Here is a 19753-nt window from a genome sequence, read left to right as displayed (position 1 = left end):
TGATGTTACATTCTCAGGGTTTATGTGTTCATATGTGTTTATATGTCTGTCCTCCACAAATAAATGTACTATATACTTTAACAAATTAGGCCAGTACCTGCTACAGGAGAGGGTTACTGATTGGCTTTTTCTTACTCCATCCAATTAAAAACTTCTGTCACTGCTAGGTACGTGTATCTGTATGAAACTGCAGGTGCATTTATCTTCACTGTTTTTTCCTACTGCTGTTGACAAGTCATTGAAGCAAGGAAAGAGGAGGAAAAGAAGAGAATTCCATGAACAAAAGATGGGGAGGATGTATAGTACAGAATATAGCAAGAAGGTTCCCATAAGTAAGGTTGAACAAGTAATTGATGGAAGTTGTTTCTTGCCTGAAGGATCTAATTCCAAACCCCAAAATCTTGTGAGAGTATCAAGTAACTGTCAGAGGTTATACAGCTTTTAAAGTCCCAGATTAAAAATAATTATTCTTAGTTTGTGAACACAAACTGGAGGCATAGTGTATTCTCACTCTGCCACAAACAGTGAAGAGAAAAGTTGGAGAAAGCATACAGAGACCGGCAATAGCATTAGGGGTAGCTGGTGGCAATGAGTGCACTGTGAGGCACGTAGCTGCTCTGGTGCACCCTGAAGCTCTGATCATCCACTTCTCAGAGGGGAGGGACCTGTTGGAGCATGCCTGCTTCACTCCTTGTCCACATAGCCATATTTTCTTCCAAAAAACCCCCAGGACACATGGGATGATGAGATGGGTGAAAGGAATATGGGCAGATAGATATGCAAGGGCAATGGCAAGTCCAGAAGGTCCTGCTCTCCTTTCTGGATGACCGGAAAACCGGGACTACTGTGTATGTTGCAGAGAGCACCTGGGCCTCCAGGTTTTAAGTAACCATCTGCATATCTTAATGCACCACTCCTAGGAGACATGATACTATATTGATGATACGCTTTGAAAAGGAAGAATGAGTAATGAGTTAACTACTTAGGTCTGAGTTTCACCTTTCTCCTCAAAAGCTGTCTTCTGTAGTGGGTAGATGTGTGTAAGGTTCCTGTTGGCATGATGACAAGCGTCTGTCTTGTAAAAATATTTCTCTGAACTGGGCGAGGAGGCAGCGCTTTGGTTTTATGTTTTGGGTTTATGGCGTGCTGAGTTAGTACCTTGTATTTTTCTGTCTTAATGGTGTTCTTTTAGCTTCCACAGAAGGACTCCTCCGCTGTCACCTACTCAGAAGGAAAGGGTCTGCATGTAGTACTCTCTACATGAGTACTCTTTCACTGTTTATTACATTTGGAGTTAAACCATTGGTAACAGTAGTGAGAAACTACAGGGAAAAATCCTGGTATAGTCAGTTTTATCATATTTTATCATATTGGGGGTTGGACTAGATGACCTTTAAAGGTCCCTTCCAACCCAAACCATTCTATGATTCTGTATTTTGACTGTGCTGCTTTCTGGTTTGCTTAGGGATCAGGTGAAGAATTATCTGAAGTCTCGTGGTTTCTGGGGTGATCTTTGTCGCTGAGGAGAATAAAAGATTGTTTAAAGGGACTGAAATGAACAGTCTTCCTTGGTGTGACAATGCATTAATTGAAGTGCTGGCCAGTGCTCTTGTAGAAAATTAATGTGATATTTTACAGTGTTGTGAAATAAAAATTTTAGATTGCAAACGAGAAAGTCATCTGCTGTGTATCAACTATTTTATAATAAATATATTTTTTTGTTTGTTTGTATTCTAGTCAGGGCAGTTCACAGAAGATATGATTCCTACAGTAGGCTTCAATATGAGAAAAATAACAAAGGGAAACGTTACCATAAAGGTAGGTGTGCATATTTGAATTAATGCAGAGTGAATAACTGATAGACAAAGTGATTTCAACTTGTAATGTGAAAGTGTAGGAAATGTCTTTTTAAGATGATAATTTTAAATAATAATTTTAAGATGATAATAAAACAGATAATCATTTATCTGTTTTTCTAGCTCAAAAATAACTTTTTTAAAGCATATAGTTGTATATTTCCCTGTTACATTCGTCTGTTTGATTTCATGATATCCATGCCAGGCAGAAGCTTTGTTGCACTCTTTTGGGTTAGAAAGGTCATAAAATTCTGAGATATTAAGGGAGCTGAGTTGACTCCTGAAGGTGCCTCTCTCTTCTCTTCTCTCTCTCCCCCTCTCACAACTGTAAGTGAAATCTGCAGCAACTTCACTCCTAACTTATGCATCTCAGCAGAGAGTGCGGTTTAGCTCACGTAACGTAAGCTATACAGAAATAGAGCATGTAACATAAGTCAGTTGTCAGGGAACCATCTCTTAGGCCTATAGAGAAATACAGATGATGCCAGTTGGGTTGTGATTCATGCCATAGGTATCAAAATAGAGAGAAATCACTCCAGTAGCATTAAGGCTCTCTCTGTTGTTTGATTATGAAGGGAGCCTGGTTGATTAGTCTAGATCGAATTCATAAATTCTATCTAAAATTAGGTGACGAGAATGTAGGGTTTTGTGTTTACCTTGACTTTTCCCTCCTTTTCCTTCATTTCCTCTCCTTTCTCCCTCAGTTCTAAAGATACTCTTTTTCCTCTGGTTTGGTATGACTCCTAAGCCTAGGGAGGATTTTCTGAAATGACCTGTAATGTGAATAGAAGCAGTTGTTAAGTGTCCACCCACTCACTCTAAACAGTGAGCAGGTAAAGGGTGGTAAAAGGGATAATTGACTTCTGTTGTTTGGGAGATATTAAACCTGAACTAAAAAAACCCAAACCTGAAATGACCATAGGGATATAGATACTGTGACTGCCTGTCTGTTTCTGGTCTTAGTATCTTGCTATACTTTTTCAAAATTTCACATGACTGAAAATTTTACAGCCTTCAGCTGTACATTTCACTTGTGTATGTACTCCTCTGTTATAAGCTTGCAGAATAATCAATAGACTAAAAAAACCCAAACCTGAAATGACCATAGGGATATAGATACTGTGACTGCCTGTCTGTTTCTGGTCTTAGTATCTTGCTATACTTTTTCAAAATTTCCCATGACTGTAGGGCCTTCAGCTGTACATTTCACTTGTGTATCTACTCCTCTGTTATAAGCTTGCAGAACAATCAATAGGTTCCTCTACAACTGCTTGTATGTTACAGTGCCTAATAAGACAGTCTTTTGAAATCTATTGAAATGGAAAGTCTAATGTCACCCAACTATTTCTTCTCATCACCTCAACTCTCCTTCCTGTACACCCTCCTGAAATTCACGTCAGGTTTGGCTGAAATAAAAACTCTTAACATTACCCATGATTTGGTCTGATTTTAATTTCCCAGGAAATTTTGGTGGATTGCCAAAAATAAATTATGGTGAGTGTCTTAAAATTACGTCCACAGTAAAGACTGTAAAAGACTTAAAAGGAAAATGGAGTAAAAGTAAAGTGGAGGAGAATAATTATTGCCTTGGTAACCTCAACTTTGTGACTTTGTGCATGATCATTATGATAAGGACATGATTAGAGCCGCCTTTGGGAGAGAATCTGACCTTGCCCATATCACAGTGCAGTTGAGCAAGAAGACAAAGTAGCATCATATAAGCATTTTTAATTCACGCATTTTCTGAAAGGTAAATGATAGAAGCCTAAGCTTTTTTTTAATGTAGATGGTGTGTGTGTGTTTGTGAGTTTAAAAAAAACAAACTGTCACATGATGAGCACTACAATACTAAATGCAACATGGCCAAACTCTTCTTTGAAGTAAAAAGTGTGTTCTTCCAGGATACAAGAATTTCAGTAGAGAATTTTTTCAGTAGGGAATGCCTGTCTGTAGCATTGAACAACCAACTTTTGTGTGATAGTAGGAGAAAATGTCCAATTTAATGTTCTAAAATAAATACAAATTATTATACCTTTATTATTTTAACTAAAATATATTGCAAGAAAAGCACATACTGCAAGAGTTACAGGAGTGAAACTTCTGAAATTTTGAGAGAACACCCTCACTCTGCACAGATAATGGAAGCAGAAAGAATTTTTGTCTTGATTTCTTCTTACAAATTGTTCAGGGATGAGTTGAGAGCTGCTTGAATTACTAACACGTACAAATGTGAGTGTGCAGTGTCTCTCATTTTACAGTTTATTCCCAAAGATCAAAATTTTCAGCATTGTTTTCATGGAATTCACTGTTAGTAGTGTGTCTAGCAAACCCTTATATTCGTGTGCTGCTGCCTAGTGTAAGGTAAATATGTAGGAACTAATGGCATCATGGTAATGAAATCCAGTTAAACTTTGGAGTTTGTCTACTGGAATAGGTAGTCAAGACTAGCATTACTTTACACAGTGGGCAGGTCTCTGAAAACACAGAGGAATTTATATGGCAATATGAGTAAGCCTGCATCAGTTGGACTTTATCTGGGGAAAACATAGGTGACCAGAATCAAAAGCCTCTCAGCACTTATTCTTGAGCCAACCCTGTATGCTCAGTTTATTTTGCAGACCCACAAATCAGAAAGAGTAAAAGGTAATTGAACTGGTCTTTCAGGAGACAGAAGTAGCGCACAAGGGGCACATTCTGCTGAGTAACCATTACGCAGCTTTTTCTTGTTAATGGAAGCTGTTATTTCATGATGCTTTCTGTTAGTTCTTAGGAATGCTATGTTTGAAACTGGTGAAAAACCACAGAATTTCATCGATGATGAGGTCTTTAACTTCTGGTCTTGGCCCTTCTTCACCTCTATTCTCAGTATATACAAGATCATCCAAGCTCTCCCTCATCTCTGCTTGTTCATTTCTCTGTGGCCAGCTCTGCTTGTGGTAGTGCGTACACTACATGTAAGGTAAGGCTGGTAAGGGGAAATTTCAGTTTACAGGAACATCTACTTTGATTGCAGTAGGGCAGTATTCATGCTGTATAAAAAGAAGGTATACTGATTGGCAGAGAGCTGTTTTCTCTCTTTCCTTGCTATGGAGTTTCCCTGCAACTCTCCTCATGCCTATTAGCGTGTCCTCATCAAACGTATTCCCCTCTTCCACTGCCTGGTTTCTTTGTGCCTCACCCCTTCGCATATACACACAAAGGCCAAACCCTAAACACCTCATACCTCAAAGTACCGCTCCTGTCCCTTAAAGAGAGAGCAACAAATGTCCTCGCTTACTCCAGGAGTGAGTTTGTCAGTGAATGAGAAAAATAAAGAAGTTCTAGTCTTGGGTCCCTCTGTGGAATGTGTCTCAACAACCATCCATGTGTTGCTGAGCAAAGAGCTGAACTCCGCTATAGAAAGAACATACTTCAGCCTAACAGCAGCTTGGTACATTCCTGTTTATCTTCTCCCAAAAGAGTGCCTTTTTAACCAAATCAGAACTTCTGAATATTTTTTCTTTTGGGGTCCAAATTCTGCTTTCCAAACAGAATCTTTCTTGTAAAGGGAAATAAAACCAGCCCCTCTTAAAAAAACCCACAAAGTTACAAAATAACCTTTTAATACACTCGCTTTTCTGCCTGTGGTAGCACTTCTAAACCTCAGTATGATGTTCCTCATGCTAGGGTCAAACTAGACTTACCTTCTGGGAAATCTAAGAGGAAATCAGGCCAGCCTAGGGAGGGTGGCAGAGATTAAAGGTCAGCTTTTACAGTCATCTTAAGTAGATCATGGTGTGAGGTTTTACATTCTACTTTAAGCCTGGCTGTACACCCTTGCATCCCTTTTCCATCAGTACCAGTGATCACATGGCAAAGTGGTAGTCAGATCAGCCAACTGATCTAGATAAAAGCAGCCTCTAAAAAAACCCACCAACCAACCAAACCAAACCTGTCCCCATGCTAGTTTCTCCCCAGTCAAATTACCTAAGTCGTGTGCTCCGCAAACAGCTGCATGATTGCTGGTGCCACCACAGTGTGGGAAAGCAGGATACACACACAGGCAAAACAATGCGTTTTGGGGGCAGCCTGGATAGGTTGACTTAGATAGCTGCAAAACACCGTATTTAGAGCACAGAATCTGAACAGGAAGAAAGCAATCTCTCCATTTGGTGAGACAAACGAAATTTTCCTTCATCCTTCCACTCTGGTAGCTACAAACTTTTAAGCACAACTAACACAGCCTGTTGCTAGAGGGCTGCTAGAATTATGTGTTCAGTATGCGCGCATAGACTGATATGGATTCAGACGGACCAGTGACAATATTTAAAAAAAATAAATGTTTAATGCTATATTGTTAGGATTTATGAACATTGGATGGTGTTAAGTTTTCTAGTCCTTATGATTAATTCATGATTCATATTAGTTATGAAAGAGAATTTATGGAGAAGTCAATGGGCATGGATACCAGAAGAACAGTCTGATTGATGTGCTAATTGTATAGATTTTCTCCCCCAAGATTCTGTTTATTCTACACAAATGAACATGTACACTAGCTATGACAGCAAATCGAATAATGTGTTTACAACAGGAACATCAGAGGTACTTCTTTACAAGTGCAAATGCATCCTAAGGCTATCCTATGCTTTCTTGACCTCTTATACATCAATGGCAGATGTATAGGAGAATGGGACCAGTGGCAAAATTGTGATAAGCATCATGATACGAAGCAGCAAATGCAGATTCACAAGGAAAAGCTGTTTGTTTCTGTATAAGTGGTCAAACTGTCTTAAGTTTTCACTTATTCAAAGAGGTATTTTTTTCTTATTGTTCTTTCAGGCATGCAGGCGTTCTTTGTCCTCCTGCCTGAGCCTTCCCTTCTCTTTCAGAAGATTACATCTGTACTGAAGCAGTACCTCCCACTTGAGCTTTAGCAATGCTTCCCAATTCATCCAGGAGAGGATTCTATTTTAATTATTCCTAAACGTCAGTTTCATGCACTTTTCATCGCATCTGCCTTGCTTTACCACTGATCAAAGAAGTCCACAGATGCCACAGTCAATAAAAAAATTAACCGTATTCAACCATAGTTCATAAATAATCCACAGGAATAAGAATTTCCTTTCAGTTCCCTTGTTTTCTGTCTTTTGCATAGGAACAATAAGGCCATGATTTAGAGTTCATGTAGAGAAAACGTAAGGATAGTTGGAGTGCTATAGTGATGCTGCTACAGAACTGTCAGACATGAAAGAAAATGAGAAAACTGTTGATGGTTCATTCAGCTAGACAAACAAAAGCCATTTACAAGTAGAGTCTTCAAAATAAAGTATTTTTTGAGCCAGGATAGTTAAAGTAGATGAAGGAAATTACTAATAAGTTTGTACTGGAGTTGTCTGCGCAGATTATATTGCAAGATCGAGTTCATGCAGGAAGGAGGTGTGTGAGTTTCTGTGGAACTGCCTTGTTTTACACTTTGATCTCAAAAGTCACGTTGTATTAACAGAGTTGTTAAGAATAAGGGGATAATGCTAACATTAATAATATGTTTATTAGTTTCAACAATGGTACTTGGTTTGGAAGCCAGTCTGCACAGGAAAATAATTTATCTTAACCAGTTCTCATGGTGTCTCTGCTACAACAGCATACAGTGAAAGTAAGAGGTGTAGAGCAATGTGGCTCTTGCGTATTACTTATTTGCGTATTACTCTTGCGTCTATACTTATTTCCTTAAAAGCCTGTCAAGATGAAGTACTTGTATGTCACTATTTCTTTATCTAGGTAAGCTGTTAAAATCTTACAGCCTAATTGCTAGATAGAGTTTCCAACATTATTTTACTGTGAGAAGAATGACATCATTTGTTGGTAAGTTGATGACTGAAGAATGGCGAGGGGGATGCTTCTTGCTGGAATCCTTTGAGCTATTTGCATCCTAGTCAACAAGGATTCAGAGTGAAAATTTCTTTAACCTTTTTATCCCAACAAAGCAAGTTACCTTTCTCACAGAAACATTATGATATCCAACTGTCAGCTATTATTAAAATTCCTGGATAAAGTGTCATTTTACTAAACCTGTGAAGTTCTTCAAACATGGCAGGAATGATCTTCATGGTAAGCAGGTAGGTCTTGCGTCTGACCTTTTTCAAAGGTCTCGGGGCACTGCAAAACAGAATCAATTAAACTTACTATAGGAGTGAGGCTAAGAAACCATCTGGGTCAAAAAGTCATCAAGTGAAAAAATGGCATTCCCGAAGGCTAAGACTGATCATCTTAGGCAAAGAAAGTTGCAACACCAAGTAGTAGGTGATAACTAATCCTTTATGTGTTTTTTGCCGTATTTTGGGGTAGGCCACTAAGAAGGACATACTATGCTAGTGCAGTGTCACTGCCTGGTTTCTTGACTACAGTTCTATCTCTAGATTCCATACAATTCCAGAAGGCAACAAGAACTAAGTAGCCCATGGTCTTCTTGTCTTTCTTCTGATTTTGGCAGTCATTTCCAGAAGGCAGCAGATTTATTCTCTTACTTAGTCTCTAATCCTAGAGTATAAAAGTATGGTCACTGGCATGCCTCTGTGTATGAGTATCTGAGCCGTACTGAAAGAAAAACACTGATTTATGCAAGCCGAAACATTTTGTAGGAAGAGGCCAATTTCATGTGCTCTTTAATTGAAATTGAGCATGATCAGAAATGTAAAGCTGTCAGCTTTAACCATGAATTGTCAAATTTTGGCTTGTCAATGGATTTAATGAAACCTGTCACCTATTATTTCAAAAAAAAGAGGAGGCAAAGAGGAAAGATTTTACCAGGCAGTATTTGAAATCTAAGCAGGAAGCTTTATGGATTTTGAGGTTGTGGTTGAGGTATTAAATTACAGGATGATTTCCAGCAGCGGAATACCTAATGTACTACAACTTAGGGATCTGTTAAAACTTTTTTGATGAAGTTAATAACAAAACTGATGGCTATCACTTTTTTCCTGACAAAAAAAAAAATCTATGACCAAATTAATTTGGGGTTTTAATTCCAAGCAAGTTTTGTTGTTTGCTGAGTGATTTGATTTTGATGGAATTTCTTGGGTTAGCTCAGTATTAGTAAATCTCACCAAAGCAAAAACATTACTGTTCAATAAGCTAGACAGTAGCTAAAAAAATTTTTTTAACAAACCAAATTTTGAGAGCCTCAGAAGACATGCATCGTGAACTGTTATTTTAAATGATTGTGAAGCTCCAACTAATCAACCTTTGATTCTCACAGTGATGCTCTTAGAATAGTCTCAGGTATCAAAATGAAAGAGCAACACAAGACGTGCATACACACAGGCAATGCAGCAGCTTAATTTTCCTTGCTCTTGGACTTTGTTTAAGCTTACTCTCAAAATAGCACTGCCAACCAGTTTCTGCAACCCCCCTGGCTATTGCAGTCCGGAGGGAGCAGTGAGGAGCTGCTCAGGGGACTGGAGCCGCGGAGGTTGGACTGCAGTCACTCCAGCTGTCACCACTAGAGGCCAGCGTCCTTCCACGGGAGCTGCAGCCCGGGCCGGTGCAGGCCAGTCGGCTGGGGGGCGAAGCCAAGCTTCTTGCTACTTGCTATTTGCTCTGATGTGGCAGAGAGGGAGGAGGAGGAGGAGTATCCCGGCTCTGTGCGTTCCTCTCCCAACTTTCTTCGTTGCAGCACTCCTCCCTCCTCTGGACAGTAGAGTTTCCAAGTCTCCAGACATCCTCTTAGAATCCTCCTGCTTTATAATGCTTCATCCTGCTATTCAGCAGCAACTAAAAAACACCTGTCATTTCAGCATCTCACGTGTCATGCAGTAATACAAGCCTCTGTGTGTGCTGCCTGTATAGCTCCAGCAGTGTTTCAGCAAGTACTGGCTATTACATATGGCCAGGGTCACTCTGAAAAGGCTGTGCCGTATCTGGGCTGATTTCAAGTCAAAGTGGTTATTTCTATAAAGAAGAATTTTTGTGGCATGTCCCAGTGATTTTTGATAGTTATGTGTAAGAAAAAGCTGTAGTGCTGGATTCAAAAGGGCTGTGAGCCGCAGCAGGATGTCCGGTTACTAGTGATATACCCCAGGGATTGTTTAGCGTCTTCATTAGTGACCTGGATGATGGGATAGGGTGCACCCTCAACAAGTTTGCTGGTAATACAAAACTGGGAGGAGTGGCTGATACAGCAGAGGGTTATGCTGCCATCCAGAGGGACCTTGACAGGCTGGAGAAATGGGCTGACAGCACCCTTATAAAGTTAAAGAAAGGAAAGTGCAAAGTTCTGCACCTGAGAAGGATCAACCCCAGGCACCACTACAGGCTGACTGGCTGGAAAGCAGCTTTGCAGAAGGAGACCTGGGAGTCCTGGTCCAACGGCCAAGTTGACCGTTCGTGAGCAGTGTACGTTTGCAGCAGAGAGACCAATGGCATCCTGGGCTGCATTAGGAAGAGCTTTGACAGCAGGTCAAGGAAGGTAATCCCTCCCTTTTACTCAGCACTGGTAAGGCCATACCTGGAGTACTGTGTCCAGTTTTGGGCTCCCCAGTACAAGAGGGATGTGGAGCTACTGGAGAGAGTCCAGCAAAGGGCCATGAAGATGATTAAGGGACTGGAGCATCTCTCATATGAGGAGATGCTGAGATATCCGAGACTGTTTAGCCTAGAGAAGAGAAGGCTCAGGGAGATCTCATCAATGTAGCCAGAAGATGTAGCCAAACTTTTCTCAGTGGTGCCTAGTGAAAGGACAATTGGCAATGGGCACAAACTGAAATATGAGAAATTCCATTTAAACCATAAGAAAATAGTGTTTTTACTGTGAGGGTGATTGAACATTGGAACAGGTTGACCAGGCAGGTTCTGGAGTCTCCATCCTTGGAGCAGTCTGCTCTAGGTCACCCTGCTTTGACCAGGGTAAGTTGGACTATACAATCTTCAAAGGCCTCCGCTAGCCTCAGTGGTTCTGTGATGCTGTGAAAAGGAGTTAAATGAGGGTTAGAGAGTGGCTCAGAGAATAAGTATGGAGCATACTCAGAATTACTCAATAATCAGCTAAGACGGAAAAGTATGAAAACACTCTCCCATTTGATAATTTGGGAAGAGAAGCCTTGGAGACTGTATCTGTGCTGGGAGTTCTGCGCTGCAGAGCATGAGACAGGATCATGCCTTAGATAGGAACTTCTACAGTGGTTGGGACAAACACGTGGGGCCAGAAACCAGTGTCCTGAGTCAGAACAGGCAGCGTTGAATGTCTCACCAGTCATTCAGAGGAACCGTTAGGACTCCTAGAAATGAGGACCAAGAGTTGATCTTGTTGTTGATCTTGAGTAGGGCAGTGATTGTGCCCCTGTACTCGGCACTGGTGAGGCCGCACCTCGAATACTGTGTTCAGTTTTGGGCCCCTCACTACAAGAAGGACGTCGAGGTGCTGGAGCGTGTCCAGAGAAGGGCAACGAGGCTGGTGAGGGGTCTGGAGAACAAGTCTTATGAGGAGGGGCTGGGGGCACTGGGGTTGTTTAGCCTGGAGAAAAGGAGGCTGAGGGGAGACCTCATCGCTCTCTACAACTACCTGGAAGGAGGTTGTAGCAAGGTGGGTGTCGGTCTCTTCTCCCAAGTAACTAGCGATAGGAGAGAGGAAATTGCCTCAAGTTGCGCCAGGGGAGGTTTAGATTGGACGTGAGGAAAAATTTCTTTACTGAAAGAGTGGCTAAACATTGGAACAGGCTGCCCAGGGAAGGGGTTGAGTCCCCCTCCCTGGAAGGATTTAAAAGACGTGTAGATGAGGCGCTTAGGGACATGGTTTAGTGGGCATGGTGGTGTTGGGTTGATGGTTGGACTCGATGATCTTAGAGGTCTTTTCCAACCTTAATGATTCTATGATTCTATCTCAAGGACCAACTTGTGCTCTGAGGTGAATCAGATATTTACTCAAATATCTTAGGTAATTGTTTCTTAAAATTTGTTCTTCCATGAAGAAGGTTCTACAATATCCCTTGTTTTGTACAATGTTCTTTCACTCTAAGTGTTAGAAAGCTTTTTTCCTAGTATTTGACATGAGTTGCTGTCATCACAAATTGAGCTGCTTTTTTCTTCTCTTCTATATCTGGCAGCCATTTCCTGGGAAACATTATGGTTTTGCTTCCCTCCCCCCTCTTTATGGGCCATATTTTCAAAATCTCTTCTTACCCTTTCTTTACTCATCAGGACTTTTTCAGATTTGTCTGTGTCTGTTGTATAGACTGATGCTCAAAACCAATATAGGAGCCTCCCTGACACTGAGGACAGGGCAATACATACGTCCAAAATCGTACATAAGATGCTTCTGCTAGTACATGCTGATTTAAGATTTGCAACACTGTTGAAACGCATACTTAGTTTGTGAACTGCTCAAGCTTTTTGTCCCGCGCCTCTACCTGTTTTTTTCCATTTTGTGCTAGTGCATTTGGTTCCCTCTGTCCGAATGTAGCATTCTGTGTTAAATACCAGCTGCCTTATTTCAGACCATCCCTCTAGTTGGTCTGGATACTTTAGGATTCTGATCTTTTCTTTTTATCCTCTCTCAGCTTGAAGTTATCTGCAGCTTACATAAACATATGTTCTGTTCTAACATCCTGTTGGGACACCTGGGAACCATAAATGCTGCCCCTGGTTAGCTCTGTCCTCAGCAGCTTTGCTTCATTGATAAATGCTGGGAATCTGTCAGGATTGCTCAGACTTGAGAGGTAGAGAGCAAGGGGGACAAATGAGGAGAGTGCCAGGGAGCTGCTCTGTGGGGTTAAATCTGTCATGGGAGAATGTCCTTTTCTTGTCTCATCTACCAATCTTAGATTACCTTTTCCCAGCATACACACTGTTGCATATCCTCCTGGCTTTTTGCTGCTATTGAGGAAATACTCATTTTTGCTTCCATGTTTATATGTTCTTCAAGGACAAGCAAAATTAATAATCACTACAGTAGTTATTGATCAGCTGTTTTGAGCTATCAGTGTCCTTGCCTCTGGTCTCTTTGCTCTCAGTCTTCCAAATGCAAGTTCTGCCTACAACTTTTTAACTTCTATATGCCTACTTTCACCAGAATCTCTTGGATTTTGATGTCTAGAGACTGATTCATGATCATGTGAAAAGAGGGTACAAAGGATTGTACAGAATCAGGGCTTTCTGCTTTGGGGAGGACACAGTACTGAGGCTAGGATGGATTGGCTCCTTCTGTTTAGAGGTGTGTTACGTCTTGATTGAGAGGATTACAGTCTTATCTCTAAAGCTGGGTTCCCTGGTACTCTCCTGCCTTAGAAGACAACGTGGAGGTAAGCAGCACGAGGTTCAGAAAATGGTTTCTGAGAACAGACTTTGCTTTTGTGTCCTGTTTAAAATCTACCTGTTGATGCTTCCAACATTGTACCTTGTGTCTCTGATAAAATGGCAAATATACCCTGATCATTGAGAAATACCCCCTCCCATTAAAATGCCTCTGTGCTTGTTTTCAGGAGTTGAAGATATTCAGCCATTTTGTGTTGCAAGTCTAAGTCCATTTCCAGTTCTTCAGTGAAAGTGCTATGATAAATTAAATAATTATAAACTGTGCATATAGCGTTTTTTCTGTCTGACGTGACTAAAATAAAATACCTAGTTGCAAAAAATGTTTAAAAGTTGGGCTTTATCGCCAATGAGGAGTGACAACAGGGTTCTTTAAAGGACCAAGACTGATTTCAAAGAACATGGTGTTCTGGGAAGTATTGCCTGCAGAAAGTGTAGCCACGTGGCATATGTTTTTCAGCTTTAAGAGCAACTGTAAAGGCATTTCTGAAATATAGGATAATAGGTAGTAAGTATTCTAAGGTAGTACGGTATTCTAACTTCCATAATAGGTTACATGGCTAGTACTACAAGTAAGGCTCTGTGGTTTTGTATCCACAGGGCAATTTATTAAAAATTTTAAGGTTATTTGATTTAGCTCTTTTTGTTCTTCCCATTTATTAGATGGGGAAGCTGAACATTACTGGTTGAAGATTCCAGCCTAGAATAGGTGATTATTTAGGATTTGTTTCCCCTGAGCTTAGCCAGGTGAAAAGGAGGAAGCCAGCTTGAGCCCGTTGTCTAAACTCAGTGGAGAGCAGTGGGTGCTTTGCAAGAATGGTTCACCTGGTAGGCAAGGTGGGTAAGACAGATGCAGTCGTTCCCTGCTGTGGGTGCCCTCTGAGCTCTTCAGTAGCCACAGAGAAATTTTAGTCACTTGGATTAGATGCCTACATTTAAGATGGCTGAAGTTGAGGGAAATGAATCCCATGCTTTCCAGTTACTCCCTGTCATTACACATTGAGTTGGCTATGAATGCTGTGACTGCTTGCTGTGTATGCATGAGCTCATTAGGCACATCTCAGTATACATGGACTTGTCTGTGCCCAATGTGGTTTTGGATGTTGCTGGTGCTACCTTATTTTGCCCAAATACTCTTCTGTGTTTAGAATTGCCTCACCTGTTTGTTCAGGTTAGGTTTTATGGCTGACATTTTCTGAATACTTCCAAGCAGAAAGACGTATTTCTGAGTTCAGGTATTTGTAGTGTCAGATTCAGCTTGCAAATTAAGATGCCTGAATGTAAACAGCTATCTGTCTGCAATGATGGTTAAGCTCCTTTAATGATAGTCAGAGGAGCTCTAGTCAGTACTGTCAAGCCTCGAGCGTAATTCTGTCATCCTAAAGAAGATGTTACATGTGGTCAGCTGAACAGGCTTCACTGACTACTGTGAGATCGTAGGTACTGAACCCATGCATTGACATCGAGATACAAATGTGTCATTGTACACATCTCTGTCCACAAGAAATATCCTATCCAGCATGTCTGAAAAAAGGCCATGTAAAACTGACATCTAGAAAATAATTTTCCTGCAACTTTTTCATTAACCGTCAAGCCTTCCCACAATATAAGCTAATTAAAAGAAACACAACTAGAGTGTTAATGAGCTTTCCTGTAACTGAAAGCTTTCGAAAACCTTTCAACCTATTCCCCAGCTACATTTTTGCTCAACTGACATGATACACCTCTGTGCAAAAAAAAAAAAGGACTTGCTCCTTAAACATAGCTGGTAGCTGTGGTCTTCAGAAGGACCTTTAGATCCACAGGAAGAAGTTGTACAAGAGACATATCCAGAGAGATTCCTGTTTTGGAAGAATTTGATTTAACAGGTAAGTATAAGCACTACGGTAAATGATGATTCCAAAGTATGGTGATAAATCTAGTATACAAATTAAAACATTGCATTATTTTATGAGAATGTAGACCTGCAAGCACAATAAGAATTATTACTCTATAGGAGTAGACAGGAACAAGTAAAATAGTGATTTGTAAAATGCAGTAGAAATAAGATGTATGCCTTTGAGACTGAGCCTAAACAACACCAACTTGAGATTTTAATTTCCTGTGAGGCAATGGTACTGGGTATCAAAGAAACTTTTTCTCTGTTTGGTTTGGTCATTCTGTAGGCATTTTCTGATTCTTAAAATCAGCTGGTCTTCTAGGGATAAAATTACCTCTTAAATATTATGAAAATTTTATTCCTGAGAGACCAATGAAAGCCATGGGAGCAATCTGAAGCCCAGTCTCTTTTTAAAAACACCCAGACAAAATAAACTTCTTTCATAGCTAGCCGTATATTCTGCTGTTAAGGTGTAGTCTCCTGCCTCTCCCAGTTCACACCCAGAATATACTTTTTACCTGTGTATTCAATACTGGGATACAAAAATAGGTGATGTACAAAACATGCAAGGCTCATGGAAGAAAACTTCTTTAGTGCTAAGACCTCTCCCCTTTCCTTCCTGGGTGCCTCTTGTATCGTCACAGTTCTGTCTGTTCAGTCACGTACAGTGGAAATGGTTTGGGACAGAGATTTGTGTTTTGAATAGTTAACTCTGTCATTGGCTATTCAATATAATAAAGAGTATTAGAAAGTTACTACTAGCACCATTTTAATTTCATAGGCAAAGAGGTGAGGATTTTTTTTATTTCATGCATTTATTTTCTTTCCGTATTTCAGATAATTATAACTTAATATATTGACCTAAACTGGGTTCCCAAGCACTGTTAAAAACACCTAGTCTATCTTGTGTCCTTCATGTTGTACTTTAATGAATAGCTGTAAGCCTTATTAGGGAAACTGACTGGAAATGACTTATCTTTCCATTGCTTCAAGGTGACTTTTTCTCCTAATAAGAATAATACTTGTTCTGCAGTGCAATTTAATATAGTATAGATACCGTATATCATCAAACAAGGACAAAACCAGTATTTCCTTATCTTGTATTATTTATTTTGTGATTAGTCCAGGATACATCATCTTGTAGATTTTTGTGGCTACCAGGAATAATCGCTGTCAGTCTCCAAAAATCTAATCTTACTACTGGCCTTCCCTGTTCTCTTTCCCCTTCTTTCTTCTCTGATCTACCAAGAAAATAATTTAGTTTCTTTTTCCAGACACACAGATGTGCACCAGATGGTTACTGATAGTTTCAAGGTCCTGATGAGTTATTGGAATAATTAAGTGTTGGTGTGAGGTTTGTAATCTAGCTATAATACTGAACTGTGTACTCATCTCTTTCAAGCTTTTAAAATAAAAGGTTTATTTTATTAAGACTTTTGAAACAGTGCTTAAAATGTCATTGCAGATAATAATTGATACCCAGTTCATGGTCAGAAGTTCACACAACTCTTTCATATGTAAAATTCTTGATCTTGTAAAGGGGATCAAAGGTGATCTACATTTAGGTCATACAATAATTTTATGCCAGAAGGAATCGTAAGATATCAATCAGGGAATGATTTTAATGGTGAATTGGGAAATATTTCTATCTAAAATATGAACATAAGGTGTTGAAAATGATAGAGAAACTGATACATAAATATGATTTATGGATTGTAGAATTAAAAATATAGTCCACATTAGTTGAAAAAGGCCTTATTGCAAGGGTCTATTAAGTCTCGCTCTTTTGTGCAAGTCTTTGTTGCCACAACAGGTTTAATATGTTTGGATTTATAAAGTATAAATATGAAAAAAACTCTTAAGAAAATTTTGCTTCTGTGTATGTTACTTCCAAATTTAGTTTGTGCTGTAATGGATATGCCTCCTAGGTCTGGTATACGGTATGTATTGCTTTGATAGCTAAATCTGATTAAAATAAGAAATAATTACTTCTCTTTGTCCTTGACATAGGAACAAATCTATTCCTTCTACTTTCCAGTGTTCAGCACTATTATAATAGGTGTGTCACTTGTAACACAACTGTCTTTGGATGTAGCTGCAATAGCTACATCATCACACAGCCCTTGCCTGCATGATTTAGATCCTTTCCTTAGTATTTTGATCTTGGAAACAGTTTTGAAACAAGATTTTTTTGGTGCCATCCACCAAAAATACTGAATTTTTGCAAGCAAAGCAGAATGAGTAACTCCCGTACAGAAAAATAATGTGCTAGCCTTTTAATGATAAGGAATTCAGTGGGATTGCTGGACACTAATAGCATGCATAAGTATTTGCAGGATTGGAGCTTTATAAAATCCCAAGCAGAATTTGAGCTTCCTTTCCTTAAGATTCACTGATTAATCACTTCAGGTCTACCCTAAACTACTATTTCCTTTCTGGTTCTGATAGTTAATCCACGTGTCTTTTAAAGCACATTTGATGAATAAATGGGAGAGCTGTGGAGGTATTGGAGCTCCCTAGAGTATATCATCCTTTACGTGGACTCGGTCTGCTCTCTGACCAACTCTTTATTTACTTAATATCTGTCTTTATTCTGCTGAAGGCCTGATGCATTTTTAACTCAGGTGTCCCTAGCCCCATTAAAAATGCAACTTCATAACTGTTTTCATACAATGATACTATTTTTTCTGGGTTTTAGACTGTGTATTTGCAAGAACTCACTTTCGTATCTGAGTAAGACTTTCCTTGCAGTGCGTGGGAAAGGGTAGCGTTCTCCAAATGGACAGTCGGAGCTCTTAATGTCACAGGACTGACTTGCCCTGTGAATGTGCCTGTCCCCCTCCACTGACTGGAAGGGGCTGAGAAGACCAGTCTCTTGAGGAAGGTCACTTAAAAAACTGCCTACATTTAGGCATTGTCAATACAACCTGCATGCTGCATGTAAGAGTTGTTTTGTTCTGTTCTGTTAGTACTGTGTAGTTCAAAAACGTTTTGGGGTTGGGGTGTTCTTACCTTTTCCAGGTATGGGACATTGGAGGGCAGCCAAGGTTTCGAAGCATGTGGGAGCGTTATTGCAGAGGAGTCAATGCAGTTGTGTAAGTTTTCTTGTTTATGCCTATACAAAATGTATTTTACAATATATATTATTAATATAGATACGCTTTTCTTCCTGTCCACCTCCATCACATGAGAAGACCCAACACTATAAAAGTAGTGTGTTTTTGCACATTCAGCAATCCAGATATATAAGTAATTGCATGTTCCAGGCCATTTTTTCCCCACAGCCCGTATTTAATTTTGTATCTTCCTCTGTTAATAAATGCAGGACTTAAACAACTCAGGATTGTTCTAATGCTGTTGTCAATGCGAACACATTTGTCACGTTTCAGATGTTTTAATGAGACTTTCTGCAAGTAATGGACAATACCATAAATAACTATATTCCCATTGCAGTTACATGGTGGATGCAGCAGACTTAGAAAAAGTAGAAGCTTCAAAGAATGAGCTACACAGTTTGATAGATAAGCCACAATTACATGGAATTCCAGTAAGTATTTTGATTATTATTCTTACCTGAGTGTAGACAGTGTAGCCTATATCCTCATGAATTGGCTCCTCTGGACTCTTGAAACACTAGCTTAAATATGATGCAGCCTTGATACATTGAGCGCTCTTACAAAAATCATTGTGACATTTTTTCAGAGGACTCAGCATCTTATCAGTGCTACGGTGTGTTCATTTTCTCATCTGAAGGTCAGAATAGATTTGGAAAAAATTCATTTTCACATGTGGCATTATCAGACAGTAATTACTTTCAGTCAGTCTCCCTGTTGGCTGGGTTTAAACCAGTGACCCAGATAGGTTTCTGGCAGTATCTTAAGGCATGTGAGATTTGTCTTTCTGAAGGTTGGCAGACACTAACATCAAATAGTCGTCTGCTTCCAGAGATTGTGGAGGAGCTTGACTTTTTATGTGTCTCTTACTTTTTCTTGATTTTTTAGTTTTTCAAACTAAACTGTGTGGAGAAGATGCAAATATGCATCTGTTCTCTAGTAGGAAGTGTCAAAGAATAGTATATTCTGCTGAAATTCTAGCAAGGAATAATGGAGGTGGAGACTAATGTTGTTTAATTAAACGTAATCTGCCAATTTGGACCTAGTAGGAATCTATCAGGTTAGTGTTGATCTTTGGTGCTGACATCACCAAGCAAGAGTTCATGCCTTTGATCATAAGAGGGAAAACAATGGTACATAGAAATCAGAAAGAAGTTACTCACAACTTGATGGCTCTTGCTTGGCCCCATTTTTGTAAGCAAATATTTGGACACTTGGCCAGTGCAAGTGGTCGAAGTCATCTGAGGATGAGTAGACAGACAGCCAACATAAAAACATTGTGACTCTCCATCTTTTTTGCTATTATTGTTGCGTTTTTATATGTTAAGTACATGTTGAACAAATCCTACAGAAATCTATAGTCACGCTATTCATGGTGAGTGACAATGTCTGTCCTTTGTACTGTCTTCAGATCCTATTTTACTTCTCAGTTTTCCTTCCTGAAATGAGAGGTCTCTCATATCTTCAGAGAATCATTAAGGTTGGAAAAGACCTCTAAGATCACCGAGTCCAAGCGTCAACCCAACACCACCATGCCCACTAAACCATGTCCCTAAGCGCCTCATCTACACGTCTTTTAAATACCTCCAGGGATGGTGACTCAACCACTTCCCTGGGCAGCCTGG

At 39.8% G+C, this 19753-nt stretch overlaps 1 protein-coding gene across 1 annotated transcript in view; it reads left to right on the top strand.

Moving 5' to 3' along the window:
• LOC103923852 (ADP-ribosylation factor-like protein 8B) overlaps nucleotides 1-19753 on the top strand; it is a 31234-nt gene that overhangs the window by 635 nt on the left and 10846 nt on the right. The window contains exons 2-4 of the mRNA XM_009332282.1: nucleotides 1738-1818; nucleotides 18037-18110; nucleotides 18469-18562. Of these exons, the coding sequence (XP_009330557.1) occupies nucleotides 1738-1818; nucleotides 18037-18110; nucleotides 18469-18562 (249 nt within the window). The remainder of the gene's footprint in view (nucleotides 1-1737; nucleotides 1819-18036; nucleotides 18111-18468; nucleotides 18563-19753) is intronic.

This window comes from Pygoscelis adeliae, unplaced genomic scaffold (genome assembly GCF_000699105.1).
Source record: "Pygoscelis adeliae isolate BGI_AS28 unplaced genomic scaffold, ASM69910v1 Scaffold9, whole genome shotgun sequence".
NCBI lineage: Eukaryota > Metazoa > Chordata > Aves > Sphenisciformes > Spheniscidae > Pygoscelis > Pygoscelis adeliae.
This window is presented reverse-complemented; position numbering and strand designations above follow the sequence as displayed.